At 37.7% G+C, this 16,188-nt stretch overlaps 1 protein-coding gene across 1 annotated transcript in view; it reads left to right on the top strand.

The window, feature by feature from the left end:
* LOC135201354 (uncharacterized) overlaps nt 1-15,197 on the top strand; it is a 20,122-nt gene extending 4,925 nt beyond the window's left edge. Inside the window, exons 2-5 of the mRNA XM_064230199.1 lie at nt 7,110-7,450; nt 10,529-10,691; nt 13,359-13,500; nt 13,875-15,197. Coding sequence (XP_064086269.1) covers nt 7,273-7,450; nt 10,529-10,691; nt 13,359-13,500; nt 13,875-14,927 — 1,536 coding nt within the window. The 5' untranslated portion in view covers nt 7,110-7,272 and the 3' untranslated portion in view covers nt 14,928-15,197. The remainder of the gene's footprint in view (nt 1-7,109; nt 7,451-10,528; nt 10,692-13,358; nt 13,501-13,874) is intronic.
* The last annotated feature ends 991 nt before the right edge of the window (nt 15,198-16,188 follow it).

The raw sequence follows: 16,188 nt of genomic DNA on the forward strand, positions 1-16,188 counted from the left end.
AAAAAAAAAAAAAAAAAAAAAAAAAATCCAAAGACTTCAACATCCGAGAGACACTTTTTCACGTTACTGATGGCTGAACGTTCGAAGTCTTGCGATACTGAATGATCTTTATTTTTATTATTATTATTTGTTTAAGCAGCCATTTTGAGGTGCAACACAATATATAAGAGAATCATTTTTTTTTATCATGGCGTGTACGGCATAAAGCCGTTTACCTACTGCAGCACAATCGAAGGTGTCATCGCAAACCTACCTACCTTTTTCTTTAAGAAGCTGAAGATTCCTTGAGGTGGAATAAATATTCACGTCATTAGTACTGTTAAAAATTTACACCCCTCGTCGTAACTGTTAAATTTTCGTTACTACTATGCATTTCAGGGACGGCGAGTCATCGTTTTTCTTAAATATCTTTCTAACTAATTATTTGATCGAAATGGTATTTTAAACACAGTGTACATGACACCCCACCCTAATTTTTGGTAATATGGTGCATTGTCAAATGTTGTTAGTTACGGCGCTTACTCTTGACTTACAAGGTGTTGCCAAGCATTGCTTTTACTCACATCCCGCCCCTCTCTTACATTTTCCATTCTCATCCCTCCCTCAACCCACTTTCCTGGCATTCCCGTCTCCTCGCCCCGCCCCTTTCCTGACTATTATAATATATCAAGTAAATTTGAATGTAATAAATATGTTGGCTTTTGTAGAATCTGTGAATTATTGCTATTGTATTTTCTTGCATTCTATAAATGGGAGGAGGCTAAAGAGCGTATGACGTATGACCATCGCCCTCCTCACAAAGGTCTAATACTCAGCAGGTGAATTGACGTAAAGGAAAAAAAACAAACAGAATATGAGTATAATTTGGGGAAACTACTATCATAATATTATTGTATATCTGTGTTTCTCTATTCGTATCACACTTCAATTTCGTTTCTAGTGCCTCAGTGGTGTGATCGGTATGGTCTTGACCTGTCAACTCGGTGGCCGCCAGTACGATTCTCGGGCTTTCCATTGTTCGGAAGTCACGTAAAGCTGTTGGTTCCGTTGCTGAATAACCACCGGTTCCATGCAAAATAAAAACACCATACATACAAACAAACAAAAAAATTTCGTTTCTACTAATCAAACGCCAGTAATAAGGATGTAATTCTTGTACTGTACTAAGTTTAGTGAATGAGTTGAGTTTCATGCATCTTGAATTATATTACTTATCATTAATGCAAGTGTTACCTATTACCCTATTATCAGGCATTTAACAAAAAGTTTTCTTTTTTGTTATAAAAAAGTATCCAGTTTTCGCCTCATTCATAATCAGTCAAGAAATCAATTTTCTTATGTCTTTCACAGGTTTGTATCTGTTTTGCAGCATCGCAAACTGTCATATAATTGAAGAGTCGCTCGATTTTTATTCCTTGGCGGCAACAGATAAAAAATGCTGATGATATATATAATTATCAATTAATATCATCACTTATATAATCTGCATATACTTGTTGCTGATGAATTTGAATGATTTTGAATGAGTACGTATATAAAAATGAAAATGAATATGTTGTTTGATCTAAACACTTTCCAAAGTGATATTTTGTTTAATTTATAGACTATATTTACACATATATTTTTAGCCATCAACGGAACACACACGTGGCATTATGCAGTGCTATATATAATCAATAACTATTGAGGAATTCTCAAGTCTACCTTAGTTCACAAGTGCATATTAAAGAAAACAGAGATGTTTACTTTATTATTATTACCCCATGACAATCTGGTACCCAAAATTAAATCACACAGTTTAACCTACAACCCAACATATAGTTAACACTACTATTTAGAGTGGTATAGGAATTATGAAAGCGCGCTCTCTCTCTCTTTATTCACAGTCTTCTTCACTATCAAGGAACGAATCATCCTCGTTATCACTGTCGGTGTTGATAACTACGGGGCCTACTGGTTTGTGGATGTTATCCGTGGACCAGCAGTATTCATCCTCGAAGGCTCTGGACCGTCTCACTTACCTATTGAGATTGATCCTTAATCTAACGTTAGCTTTCTCCATTTCTTATATGGTTTGGAGTCGTATAGCAAATGCATTTCTGCAACGATGCGGACAAAGTAGCATGGCGGCCATGACAGCGATGAAAAATCCGTCTTCATCAATGACGCAGTAAATACTTACAGTGCGAGAGCTGCAGTCGACAGACAGACAACCCCCTTAGCGTTACGGTATTACCTGACACGCCGAGGATACTATAAACAAAATACATTGGGGAAAATTAACAGTTAATATTATCATTACGTCAAACCTCCCTATCCTCTTCATTATGAACTCTCCATTTGTCTGTTGGTATTGAAAAATGTAATTTTATTCCATATTGTAAATCACATAGAGGTATTTGGAGGGGGGGGGGGGGAAGAAATGAGAAAAACAGCGATAAAGAAAGAGTGAGAGAAAGGGAGGGAGGGAGAGGGAAGGCATGAGTAAACGACTAAACTAACACCATTTGACAATGAACTATATTACCAAAAATCAGGGCACGGTGTCTTGTTCACTGTGTTAATTAAAGTACCATTTCGATCAAATCATTTTGAAAGATATTTGAGAAAAACGACGACTCGCGGTCCCTGAAATGCGGAGTATTAACAGAATAACGTATATACTCTTTTTACAGTACGAGCTCAAGTGTCTCCTTTTCTGAATGATTTTACTTTTGTATCACCTGTTATGCAAAGTGGCAAATTAAGCAAAATTTACAGCACATATATTTACATAATTTTGATTTCATTGCAGCTTAAGCTATTTGGTACATTGACACGTACAAAGTAACGATCGTCGACATTTAGTCTGTCGACATTTTTGTCTGTGGATATTTTGTCTGCGTAACATATATATGTGTGTGTACATGTAAGTACTACTTTAATTTGAGTGGTATAGATATGTTGGCGATATTTTAGCTGTTTTGCTTTTTGTTTTGTTTGTATGGTGTTTTTACGTTGCATGGAACCAGTGGTTATTCAGCAACGGGTTTGGCTGTTTTGCCTACTGGTATTGATATAAATGATTTACTCTCTAATTTGAATTACGAGGTACCATCTATTAAGTTTACTTTAGCATTACAAAAAGACAATTGCCTCTCTTTCTTAGGTGTTTTAATACATAGAGAACCATTTCAATTCAAATTCAGTATTTATAGGACCAACGCGGAATCAGAGGAATTTATTTCTGGTGATAGAAATTCATTTCTCGATATAGTGTGGTTCGGATCCCACAATAAGCTGTAGGTCCCGCTGCTAGGTGGCTAATTGGTTCCCAGCCACGTAAAAAAATATCTAATCCCTCGGGCCAGCCCTAGGAGAGCTGTTAATCAGCTCAGTGGTCTGGTAAAACTAAGTTATACTTAACTTCTAAGTATTTATAGGAAACCAACCAACTACTTGACTTACGTCCATTTCTATTCAGGCCATCGCCTTAGTATCAAAATATCAATTTTTTCTTCCATGTTTTCACGAACATTGAACATTGTCTGTCTCCCGTATCTGGATCAAGAAATCGAATACATAAGAAAAAAGTGGGACAGGTTTATGTTATCCCTCACATGTACCAGATGCTTGTTACAATAAAGCCTACAAAACATTTTATAGTGAAAGTAACATGGAGAAAGAAGCCCCGAAGAACATTTTATCTTGCCTTTCTTAAGTGCTTTTGAAAACATAAAATCATTGTTAAAATCTACTCATTTCAACCTGGTTTTTTTCCTATAGTAACACACTAAAAGGAATGTTAATAAAAAAAATTGCCCTAAGGAAAACAATATCATAATATATAAATGGACTGCCCCTCTTTTTATATCGGCCAATCTAGCAAGGATTTAGAAGTATGAATTAAACAGCAAAAGTATCCTGTCAAAACTGGGCAAACCTCCAATGCTATCTATATTCATTCACTCAAGTTAAAACTCTCACGAAATCTTTTAGAATCCTCTATTATACAGTTTACTTCCAGTTGTAATTTTAACCTTAACCCTCAGATGTACTATTTGGACCCTTAAATTAGTAAAATGTTCAAGAATGACTTAAAAGATAAAAGAACTAACTTGATTACAAATTAGTTACCTTATATATATTTTCTATGTATTCGTATGTTTAATATTTGTTTGTTTTTAAATGTTCACCTTGAAAAAAATTTGAATGTTTATCAATAGGAAAGTTATGAGTTGTACTTTTAAAACATTATTTAATGGTCAGTCACCTTTTTTGTATAATCTTTTGATTGTCTTGTCCCAGTTTCTGAGTTATTAGGCATAATCTTTTGTAAAATCTCTTTACCCTGTTTGGATAGGTCTACTAATTCATCATTGTGTTGGATTCCAGGTACATATTTTTTACTGTGTAATCCCCATCTGTCATTTATACGAACTTTCTTTTTAAACTTATTTCTATATTTCTTCAGTCTGATAAGTAAAGGACAAGAAGTCGGAAGACCTTGCAGAACTCCATCATTTCTCTTCTCTACATGCATTTTGTCTTTATATATTTGTGTGTGTATATGAAACCAATTTCCGTGGAGGTAAAGTGATACATGATAGAAATCCTTTATTGAAATTAATGGAAATACCCATTGTAATTGGTGTACTAGAAAAACGAATTGGTTTTCATTTTATTCATACGCGGAGTTAGCCACTCAATGTGAGATGCTGCATCAACACAAATCAGACCCACTGTTCGAGAAGTCTACAACGACATCACAGGAGAAAGGAAAGGAATGTAGTTCCCCTTGCTTTACATTTGAAATGTCAATTGTCTTAGTTCTTAATGTACATGTTGTCTTAACATTTAATAGAGTTATTATTTGTTTTTACCTTGATGTAACTTCAAATTACCAAGAATTGTTATGGTAATGTTACATAAGTTGTGCCATATTGAGCATGCATGTCGTTGCAATTGTACCACCATGCAGGTAATCCTACAGTTTAGGGATCTAAATTCACTGCATTACTTAAAGTCAAGATCAACACAGATTTATTAAATATTTACTGAATCATGGGAAACAATGAAGAAATGAGCAGTTTAACTGCTTATAGGACCAGAGACTGCAAAAAATTGTAACCTCCCCCAACCCCCCCTCCCCCCAAAAAAAAAACAAAAACAACCAAAGGGAATATCTAGAGAACATAAAAAAAACGTGCATTCAGGGATACGGACCACCCATAGAATTTTGAGAAAATCGTAAATCTCTGCTTCTGTCAGCAGATAAACTGCTCATTTTTTTTCAGAATTATCAAAAAGTGGCTGCCAGATTCCTACCAGGTTCCTGGCTCCTCCACAAACACAGTTGTGGGCACAATACACTGTTAGCATGAGGTGCACAGCTGTATTCCCTTTGTTTTTTTTACAATCTCTGCTTCTGTGAGCAGATAAACTGCCATTTTTTTTCAGCAAATTTACTTCTGTTTGCAGATCTCTCGAAAGAAAAAACTGACAACAGGAAAAACTTAAACAAATATACACAAGGGAGCAGTGAATTTGGACCCATAAATTGTAGTATTATCACTATTCTTACGATAAGATGTGTGATAATCTTCCATAAATTTTTATGAAAATACCAATTCTTAGAGTTAATGCCACTCATGTTATGAATATAAGGCCAAGTTAGCTGTGCCGTGTAACAGTTAAATTAGGAACTATTGACCTAGGCTAGGCATTACACTCACAGTATCAATTTACATAAGTAAAATAGGCTATTCTTGAGTTCTGTGTATCCTCCAATTTTGTCCAGGTAATTGATGTATCCAAGCATATTTCTGGCAATAGATTAGACATTGTATTCACAGTTGCTCCAGCTATTGTGAAGTCCAAGGTCTGCAAGCATACAGACACCTCCGATCACTGTGCAATTGAGATGGATATATCTGTCAATCAGTATATTCCTAATTCCACCATTAGGAAAACAGTCAGGCTGAAATCTAGAGCCAATAGGGATTGCATTATTGAAGCATGTCGAGCAATTGATATTTCAGATGCTATATCAGATCCAAACCCCAAGAAGTTAAATCAAATTGAGATGGCTATTTTAGTCAGGTGTGTCCCGAGAAAGGTCATTGAATTTAAGTTACTAGAAAATAATTAAATTTAAGACAATTGACCAGCCATGGTTTGATGATACATGTAGAAGAGTTTACCATGACAAACAAGCTAAATTCAACACATGGAGAGAAGATTGTTCACATGAAAATTACATCATTTTTGTTGGCTCTCGCCGTGCTGTGAATAATCTATCATATAGCTAAGAGAAATTACAATAATTCCTTAAAGAGGAAACCTGAAGGAATTACTCAGTCTCAACTGTGGTGGACCAAACTGGGATCATTTTTCATTGGGTCAGGCTCATCTTCCATTCCTCCGCTACTAACAGATGATGGTATATTGGTCACTGACCTTAAGGAAAAACCTGAACTACTTCATCAAGCTTTTGAGGTTAAGCAATCAGCTGAGGATATCCCTCTCCTTGATGCTTTGTCATCCTGAACATATTCTTACAAAATTTGCATTTCGCTCGAGGATATTACGAATATTCTTGATAATCTTGATAGCTCGGGCGAAGAAGATCTTGACAGTTGTTTCCCTTTGTTTTATCTTTGCTGATGAACATAAGCTTAGCAATACAGTGCCTGTTCCAAAGAAAGGCATCTCTAACAGGCTGCAGTAACTAGAGGCAAATTTCTGTTCTCCCTGTGCTGTCCAAAGTTGCAGAAAAACTTATATTTAAGGCACTATATCAGTATGTGAAATCTAAAAGGTTGTTTGCTGATAGTCAATATGCACATAGGATTTAATTAGGTAACTGTGATGCTCTTTTAGATTTGACTTGCCATTTGCAAGAGAACCTTGATAGGGTTTTTGAGTACAGTTAAATTCAAATAAATTGTAGTGCTGGAGTGAATGGATATGTTTTCGGTTAACTTCAAGATTTACTTATAGGTAGGCAGCAACGAGGAAATTACCACCTTGTCATGAATAGAATTGAAGGTAAATACCTAAGTGCAGTTATTGTAATGTCTCGGGTTGTAACGTGTATCGATGATGGTGTTATGGTCTCTCCTTTTCAGATACAGTACTTATCTAGCTAACTGGGTCTAACTATGACCCCTGTGCAGCTCGCTCCAAGCACGTAATTTGGGTCGCGGGTTACAAGTACACAAGGCTTATAAATTCAATTGACTTCCACACTTCAGCATCGTCGGCCATTGTTCTTCCTTCAAAGGGTGACAAATGGCGAATCCCAAAGCTGGAATGGGGCTAGTGAGATTATCAGGGTATTTCATCCTGACCTTGTTGCCACTGTACCTCATGTTCTCACCCTATAAAGTCTATCCCTGGAAGCCAGCTGGAAACCAGTCAGAAATACAAAAAAGTCGCATGCCACCTCCTCGTCGCGAAGTTGTCACAGGTAAGATCAAATGGACATACTTCTGCTATGGTGAAAATGCTTCAAGAGTTTAATTAAAACGAAATCCTTTGCAAGTTTGGGCAATATCTTAGACTAATATAGAGGCATCTTCAAAGATAAAAGGTAGCTAAATGTTTTTTTTACCTTTGGTTTAGACCCATCGGATTTTAAAGGTAATTTTTGAGCCAAAAATATTGATATAATTTGAGAAAAATTTAGAAGTTACGTCAGAACTTACACTTTTTATGACCCATAAATGGTAAAGCACAACACTAGAGAAACTAATTGGTTTTGATACACATTCGAAGAATACAATGAAATGACCGAATATCAAATAACTTCCAACATTCATTTACGGAATTCATTAGGAAAATCTTAGGAGAGTATTGAGAAGCTAAATTTTGTTATTTCGTAGTCTTATGGATAATTTATAGCAAGTGTTACCTAACGATTAAAGTAAAGAAACTTAAAGTCTTTGGTTTTTTTACAGGAATAAAAGACCTAAAATGTCGATTGAATGCAAACGTAATTTGTCTTCTACAAGAATATAATTTCTGTCAGGTAATCAGATGATATAAATTACAGGAGCACTGTCTAGCTCCATGGCACTCGTGATGATAACACTAAAATTCACAATAGCAAATCAAAGGTGCCACCAAACTGCAAGCAGAATCACCCGTCCTGTGTGATAATCTTCCATAAATTTTTATGAAAATAAGAATTCTTAGAGTTGAATGCCACTCATGTTATGAATATAAGGCTAAGTTAACTGTGCCTTGCCCGCCCATCCCAGGACAAGTGGCATGCCTTGCCTGCCCACCCCGTGATATGTGGCGGGCCTCGCCCACCCGTCCCGGGATACGTGGTGGCCCTCGCCCGCACGTCCCGTTACATGTGATGGGCCTTGCCCGCCCATCCTGGGACCTGTGACGGGCCTTGCCCATGCCGTCCCGGGACATGTGGCGGGCCTTGACCGCCCATCCTGGGACACGTGGCGGGCCTCGCCCGCCCGGTCTTGGAGAGAGCATCACCTATGCTTAGCCTCAGAACAAGAATATGCAACTGAATTCTTTCTATTCTCCTGGGGCTTCTCTGAATCCTCTGCTTATTCTCCTGGCACCTCCACGAATTCTCTCATTTTCCTCACGATTTCTATAATTCCCTTATTTTCCTTTTCCTTTTCCTTCCAGGATCAATAAAACTTTAAAGACCCCCATATACTGAACGGTTGTCTGAACGATTGTCGTTATCGACCCACACACACAGTATTCAGACAGCATGAACGATCTCTGCACCAATTTCAGTCTGAACAAAGATTTTGTCTCGAGAAGACATGGCATCATCTCTAGAAGAGACGTGCACGATAGTGTTATATCGGCAGACAAACCCACACATCGAACAATCTGTATGACAGACAAGTTGCAAGCCAGCAACTTGGTCGTGACAGATTCCCGCTGAGATCGTTCAGACACGAAGCTCCGCCCACTTTTGCATTCAGACAAGCCCATACACAGTGTTTTTGTGAACGATACAGACAGTCGTTCAGTGTATGGGGGCCTTAAGAAAACATTTTTAAATATTTATTTCCGTTCAAGTTCAATTTCCTTCAAGATTAACAAAGCAAACTTATTACAAAATAGACATCAAACTTTCCATACAACAAACATTTTCGTCAAATTTTTCACACCTGATCTGTCTGAGCGAGGCTAGCGCAGACTTCATCACGCCATTCCTTGAAGATCGACAGCAGCTTCTGCAGTTTCCAGTTGCCCTTCTCGAATCTCCAGGCGTCTGTATTTCTACTGGAGGTTCTTCAGGCCGCACACCAATTTCTCCTTTGCTCCTCGCAGCTGTCGGACCTCATCTTCCAGCTGGTCGTTCCATTCGCCCTGGGCACCGGCCTTCCTCTCCAGCGACTCCAGGCGACGATTTCGTTCCTCTAGAAGGATGCCAGCTGGTTCCTCTGGAGTTTCGCCGCCTAAACCTCTCACTGGAGTTCGCACTTTTCCTTCGAGATGTCTTCCACTTCCTTATGCAGGCGCTGGAACCTCAGCTAGAGTTCTTTCCTGTCGGATTCCCGCTTTTCAGTCGCGTCTTTTTGTTCTTGGATGAGCCTAGCCATCCGCGCTGCTTCTTCCTTCTGTCGTAGGAGTTTATCGAGCCTCTCAAGCAGGCAGTTTGCCTCTGCCAACTGTACTGTCAGTTCCCTTATCCTCTCACGTAAGGCATCGTTTCTCTGCCCAATCTTCTTCGCGTTGTCCTACAGCTGCTAATTTTCTTCTGCCATCTTGAGGATCTTTTCTTTCAGCTGCCGTTTCTCCCTCTTCTCTTGATCGTTCTCCCTTTTCAGAAACAAAGTTTCAGCTTCGAGCCAGTGGGCCCTGTCTTGCCAGGCCTGCTGGTGCAACACCTCCTGAGTGATCTGGATTACACGAGTGTATTCTTCCCTTCCGCCCTCCTTCTGAATCTTTTCATGGTAGTCTAGCCTCTGTTGCAGCTGAAGAATTGTTCTGTTCAAGTTCACGCGCTGCTCTCTCTGGCACTGGATGGTGTCTTGCAAGGCCGGTATTCTCTCATTCAGTTCCTTTCCCTTGGGTTCTTGAGCTCCATCATCAGTCAGGAGAAACCTCGCCAGCAAATAGGCAGCCACTGCAAATAAGATGACTATTCCTCCGTATTACGAACAACATCTGGACAACAACATCCCATGAAATATACTACTCTAGTTCTTTCGCTTTACCTTCAGTTCAAATTTCCCTTACTTTACTCCTTTAATTATTACTTTAAATAAATTTTCAAGAGGCCAAATGGACGCTCATCAAAAAATTATATATATAAATAATATATATATATATATAATATATATATATATATATATATATATATATATATATATGTATGTATATATATATATATATATATATATATATATATATATATATATATATATATATATATACATATATATATATATATATATATATATATATATATATATATATATATATATATATTATATATATATATATGACAACGTTTACTAAAGCAAAATGAAAATTCTTGACTTTTTCCTCACAGAAGAGAAAGACGAGAAGGAGGAGCCATGCATCCAACAGTACCAAAATTCATCCATAGCTCCAAAGGTGGTCGTCATTTGGACGGCCTTCTGGGGGAGTTGGGCCTATTGGAATTTCATGGCAAACTATTCAAAACTACGCGAGAATCGATGTGCTTTCTGGAGGTAAAGAAATGAATCTCCACCATTTAAAACTTTTTTTATAATAATGTTTTTCTCATTTTCATTCTGTCTGGCTTACTGGGTTTTTTAAAAAGCGGTTTATTAGCTAAGCGGGACAACGAATCAAATCTCCACAGTCATTGGGATGGCCAGAACGACTTTTTCTCAGATGAGCTAGATGCATTTATAAAAGGTCACCATCTTCGGAGGAAAAGAACAAAGTGAACATATCACAAGTAAAAGACGGAAAACGTTATGGTACTGGACTCCTGGCCATCACCACCCGCAAAAAAAAAAAAAAAAAAAAAAAAAAAATACAGTAACAAAAATTAATACTCGTATTGGTCTCCGTTGGCAGTAGCGTCTGAAAGGATATTATTTCGCTGAACTAATTAAATTGTAGTGTTTCATGATTTCGTGATAATCCGACCCCTTAGATAGTTGGGCATTTAAATACTGACCAGATCAAAAATCAAAGTATTATAAAGTATTATGTTATCCTTTCAGCAGAGTAAACACCCTGAGAGCTCTTTGTTTTAGATAAGGCAGATTTGATATAACACCAGCAGTCAAGTTACACAGGAACAGGGATCATAAGAGTATGCTTTCTTCTACTTGCACACAAAGGAATGCTACCCTCATTTTCAAGGTTTTTATATTAGTTCCATATTGATAAAGATTATAGCCACTTTTTCACGTGATGATGACTTTCGATTTTATTATATATGTTGGTGTAAATCATTCACAAACAATCTTACAAACAACTGAAATACTGAATAACTTTTAGAAAAATGTTCTGACACTTTCATTATGCATGATAATGATTTAATGTACACGTGCTTCTCCCACAAGGGTCACGCTGTGGAAAAGATTCTTTCTGTTTAAACTGTCACCTAATTTACCGCTACACAAGTTATTATCACTGAGTTTGGATTTATAAAAAAACACAAAATTTATAAACACAACTAAGAAACAAACCAACCTTTGATATTGATAATAACTGATCTATTTTTAGAAGTTAAAAAAAAGTTTACTCTTCAGTTATTATATACAACACTAATGAATAGGAAGTAATTTACAGATTTAATGAGGCTAGAAATACATCATCCTCGTCCATCTGCTTTCAATTCCTCATCTTGGACTTTCTTTCTCCCTCAATCTCCGCTTACTTTTTACACTACTAATCCCCATTCCTCGCTCTCTCTATTTCATTTCCATCTTCACTGCATTTATCTTCTCTCGCGCATAATCATCTCCCAAAGTCTCTCATCTTTCGAACCACATTCTATCACTGTCTTTATTTCACATTTGGTTTCTCTATTCTATTGTTCTTCTCATTCAAACCCTTCGTTTTGCCTTGTTCTCTACATTCACATCTCGAAATTCGCAACTTATTAAGAACATTAACATAATTATTATTAACAACCTTTTGTTCCTTCAGAAACCGTTAAAGAGAACGAATATTTGCTGTTCTCTTTTCCTTAATTTTGTTTCTGAATTCTAAAAAATGGCGCGACTGCTTCTGGATTACTTCTATTCATCATGTCCTTTCTTTTCCTCTATTGTTCCAGCAAAGATAACCTCTCCACTCTGATTTTTAGTCCTTTAATATGATACCACAAATGCAAAAATAAATAAAATGATGTTCAGAAGCAGATACTATGAGAAAATCCGTCGAAATGTACAATTAGGAATGTAAACCAAATACAATACTGCAAAACAGATCATTTCGAGGGTTATTTTACGCGTAAAAGGAAATTAAGGCTGATAGGAGAGACTAGTTAACGTGGCAATTTTCCTAAATCATTGCTTCAGTAAAGAGGGTGACTGACAGGTTGGTAGAAAATGGCGTTTCTAGGAAAGAATGCAGATAACGACTGGAAGCGGAAGGGTAAAGAAAATTTTAGTAAAAAGTAAAGCACTTCAATGGTAAGTTACGAGACATTGAACCCCTTCATATGGTCATCCCCACCAATAGAGCTTTAGAAACAGACAACATAGTGCGCCTATATTTGCCTTCAGGCAGTGAAAGCTCCAATTCCAGCCTGTCGAATTCCATGCTACAATGAAAGCTCCAATTCCAGCCTCGAAGTCCAAGCTACAGTGAAAGCTCCATTCCGGCCTGTCAAAGTCCAATCTGCAGTGAAAGCTCAAATTCCAGCCTGTCGAAGTCCAAGCTACAGTGAAAGGTCCAATTCCAGCCCGTCCGTCGAAGTCCAAGCTACAAACTTTAACAGTCCGAAATATGATGGCAGTAGTATGGCCATGAGCAACGGCTATGTAAATGACACTTGAATTCATGTCACATCTGCACTACCACTCCTTCCAGATATATCTTCTCTTCGATAGAAGGGAATGGGTCCTTTAAATTCTCAAATGCTTTTCTCAGTTATGAAATCACTGCAAGAATTTTATTCTTATCAAGTGTAAATTTACGTTGACATTCTATTGACAAGTGAGAATTTCATTTTACATTTTAATGAGTGCCCCAGAATGAGTATTTTCTGATTTTTGTCACATTCCAGTTTTTAGGAAGCAGGAGTGTGTATTAATTTGATGTATAAAGCCCCTTCTTTATTTCTGTAAGCATTAGCATGTTAGGGGTATTTGTCTGTCCGAGAGACATTCAAGAAAAATCTCTATTATTAACAACCTACTCCTCACTGACAGGTGCGAGTTTGTGTGGACTTACAAAGAATCCAGGGCACGAATCAATGACGCTGACGCTGTGATGTTTTTCAGCTTTGATTTCAATCCTGGAGATCTTCCTCCTCGAAAGCCACACCAACTCTGGATCAGGCTAGAGTTAGAGGTACCTCAGTTCATTTACCTTTGAATTTACATGAAAATATAGGCTACCTTTATTCTGTAAGTTGAGCCAAGAAAATTTTGGTGAGCCACGGTTAGGTTAGACGCTTATCAATTTTATTGTAAGTGTCTTACAAGCTTATTTTTCTCTTTATAATCACGCATAAAAAATGCATGATTTCTAAAATGAAAACTGATCATAAAATCGTGCATTTCCCGCTTCACGTTCCTAAGGATTCGTATCTTAGAAACTATAAGAATTCTCAATGTAACAAAGTGCTTATCTAAAGTTTGAAAGTACTGAAAAGACTGTCATTATGTTTACCTTTTAGTCAAATTACAAAACAGTTTATTCATTGTTTATTAATTTATTTCTAGGCACCACCTTTAGGTCAACAAACCCTGGGAGCATGGTCAGCAGCAGAAAAAAATGGAAGTTATTTCAACTTGACGATGTCGTATCATCACCTGAGTAACATATCAGCATATAATAGCCCCCTGAGGCCTTTGGGCGACTCTGTCAAATGTCCCATCGTCGAAGGAGTCAACATGGATGAATCAAGTAGGACCTACCAGAAGTATATTGAACATCTAAAAAACTATGATGATATCATGAATATGGAAAGATCTATGCAAAACAAAATCATTTTGAGTCAGAAAGAAAAGATCGTTCAGGAAATATTATTGAAATACGAATTAGTTAATGGATCTTTAACCATAAGTGAGAAGCTAATGCGAGAACTCCAGCAGACACCTCAGACATCAACTGATGCCTCTCAGAGTAAGGCAGAGAGCACCAGCTACTCTGCACAAGAGGACGAGCAAACCACAAAAAAGTTCCAATTTACAGAGCAGGAAGTGAGGTGGGCACTGCGTCCCAAAATTGCCTCATGGATGGCAAGCCACTGCCCAACAGCCTCAAGGAGAGAGAGTTTTGTTGCAGCCCTGCAAAAGTTTGTGAACGTGACAACGATCGGAAGGTGCGGTAAGCTGAAGTGCGGCAGGAACCATTTTGACATATACTGCTATCGCTGGCTTACGGGTTCTCACCTATTTTATCTCTCCTGGGAAAATTCTCTATGTGAAGATTACAGCACCGAAAAACTGTGGAGGCCGATGCAGTACGGGATGGTGCCGGTCGTGTATGGAGGAGGGGACTACGACAAGATTTTACCACCAGGGTCTTACATCAACTCCAGGTCTTTTCAGAACGTTTCAGCACTGGCAGAATACTTGCTTTACCTGAGTAATAACCCTGTTTCCTATCTGCGCTACCTGCAGTGGCGGCGCTTCTGGGAAATCAAGGATGAGCTTCCATGGACTTGTAACATATGTAACACCTTGCATAAAGTAGCAGGGCTTAGAGACTTGCGTGATACCCGTGAGCGCTGGGTGAATGACACTTCCGATTGCTATGCGCCTTTCATCTGACGAAACCTGCTGGCGATGCTGGTGCCTCCCTGGCAGTCGCACTTATCAAAATACAATAAGTAAGACATTCAAGCCTTATTTATTACAAGTTGCACCAACTTGCATAGGTTATATTCCCATGATTTTTTTTATTTGTTGTTTGTTAAATTATTCACCAATTATGTTCCTTGTCATTTATGTCTCCTTTATAAAGATTGAACATCAAATGCATCACACGTGTTTTGGTATTGGAGTGTTCCTTCTGCATAGGTTGCCTGTGATATCTCCGAGTACTTAAATGAATAAGTCTTACTCTGGGAGTTTGTATGTACTCCAGCTTCTGTCCTGCTTTGGGGAACTGACCAATTTAATTCAACACACACAATTCTCCCCAACTCTAGATGTGGTTATCAATCTGGATTAAAAATAATTCATCTATTTATTTGCAAGGTTATCAAATTAATTTGCAGAAAACTTACCACTCTTACTAATAAATATCTCATGGGAACCAAAATAACAACAATGAAAAATCCTTTCAAACCTACAAAACCTCATTTCCATACAAACCTTTACACGAGGAGTGTCACCACGCTATAAAAATTTACTGTCTGTTTTCTTATAACATTTGATCATGGTTGCTAATCATCGCTTGAGGAATGGGGGGGCCACAGGGGTTTGGGGTGGGGGTGAAGAAGAATGATGTGTGTTACAATCACCCTATGGATATGAGGCCGAGCTCTGGTAACACGAACTAACTATTGATTAGCTGAACTCATCAAGATTTTCCACCTAATCCTCCCCTTCAGGTGGGTGGGATTCTGCTGAATGAGTCTGAAGCTTTGACTATTCTAGATATATATATATATATATATATATATATATATATATATATATATATATATATATATATATATATATATATTATTCAAAATTCCACCTCGATTCCTCCCAGAAATGCAATTACACTAAAATTTAGGCCTTGACTGGAGGACGAGGGGTTTGAACAAAGAAAAAAAAAAGAAAAACTAAACTTCTCAGGCATAAGGCCGATTTTACTGAGGAGGAAGGAATTTACATAAAAGATGGACTCTAGTTTTACAAGCACTATATTTACATGAATTTACAGAAGTCCAGGAACATAAGGGGCAGGGGGACCGCTTTACAGTCCACCCAAACATGTGGCGGGAGCAGTTCAGCCATGGCGTTTAGAAAATTACTAATGGATCAAGATTGCAAGCTTCAAGGATTTCCAATTCCTACCACAGCCAGGCACAGCGTTTGT

This window comes from Macrobrachium nipponense, chromosome 28, assembly GCF_015104395.2.
Source record: "Macrobrachium nipponense isolate FS-2020 chromosome 28, ASM1510439v2, whole genome shotgun sequence".
Taxonomy (NCBI): domain Eukaryota; kingdom Metazoa; phylum Arthropoda; class Malacostraca; order Decapoda; family Palaemonidae; genus Macrobrachium; species Macrobrachium nipponense.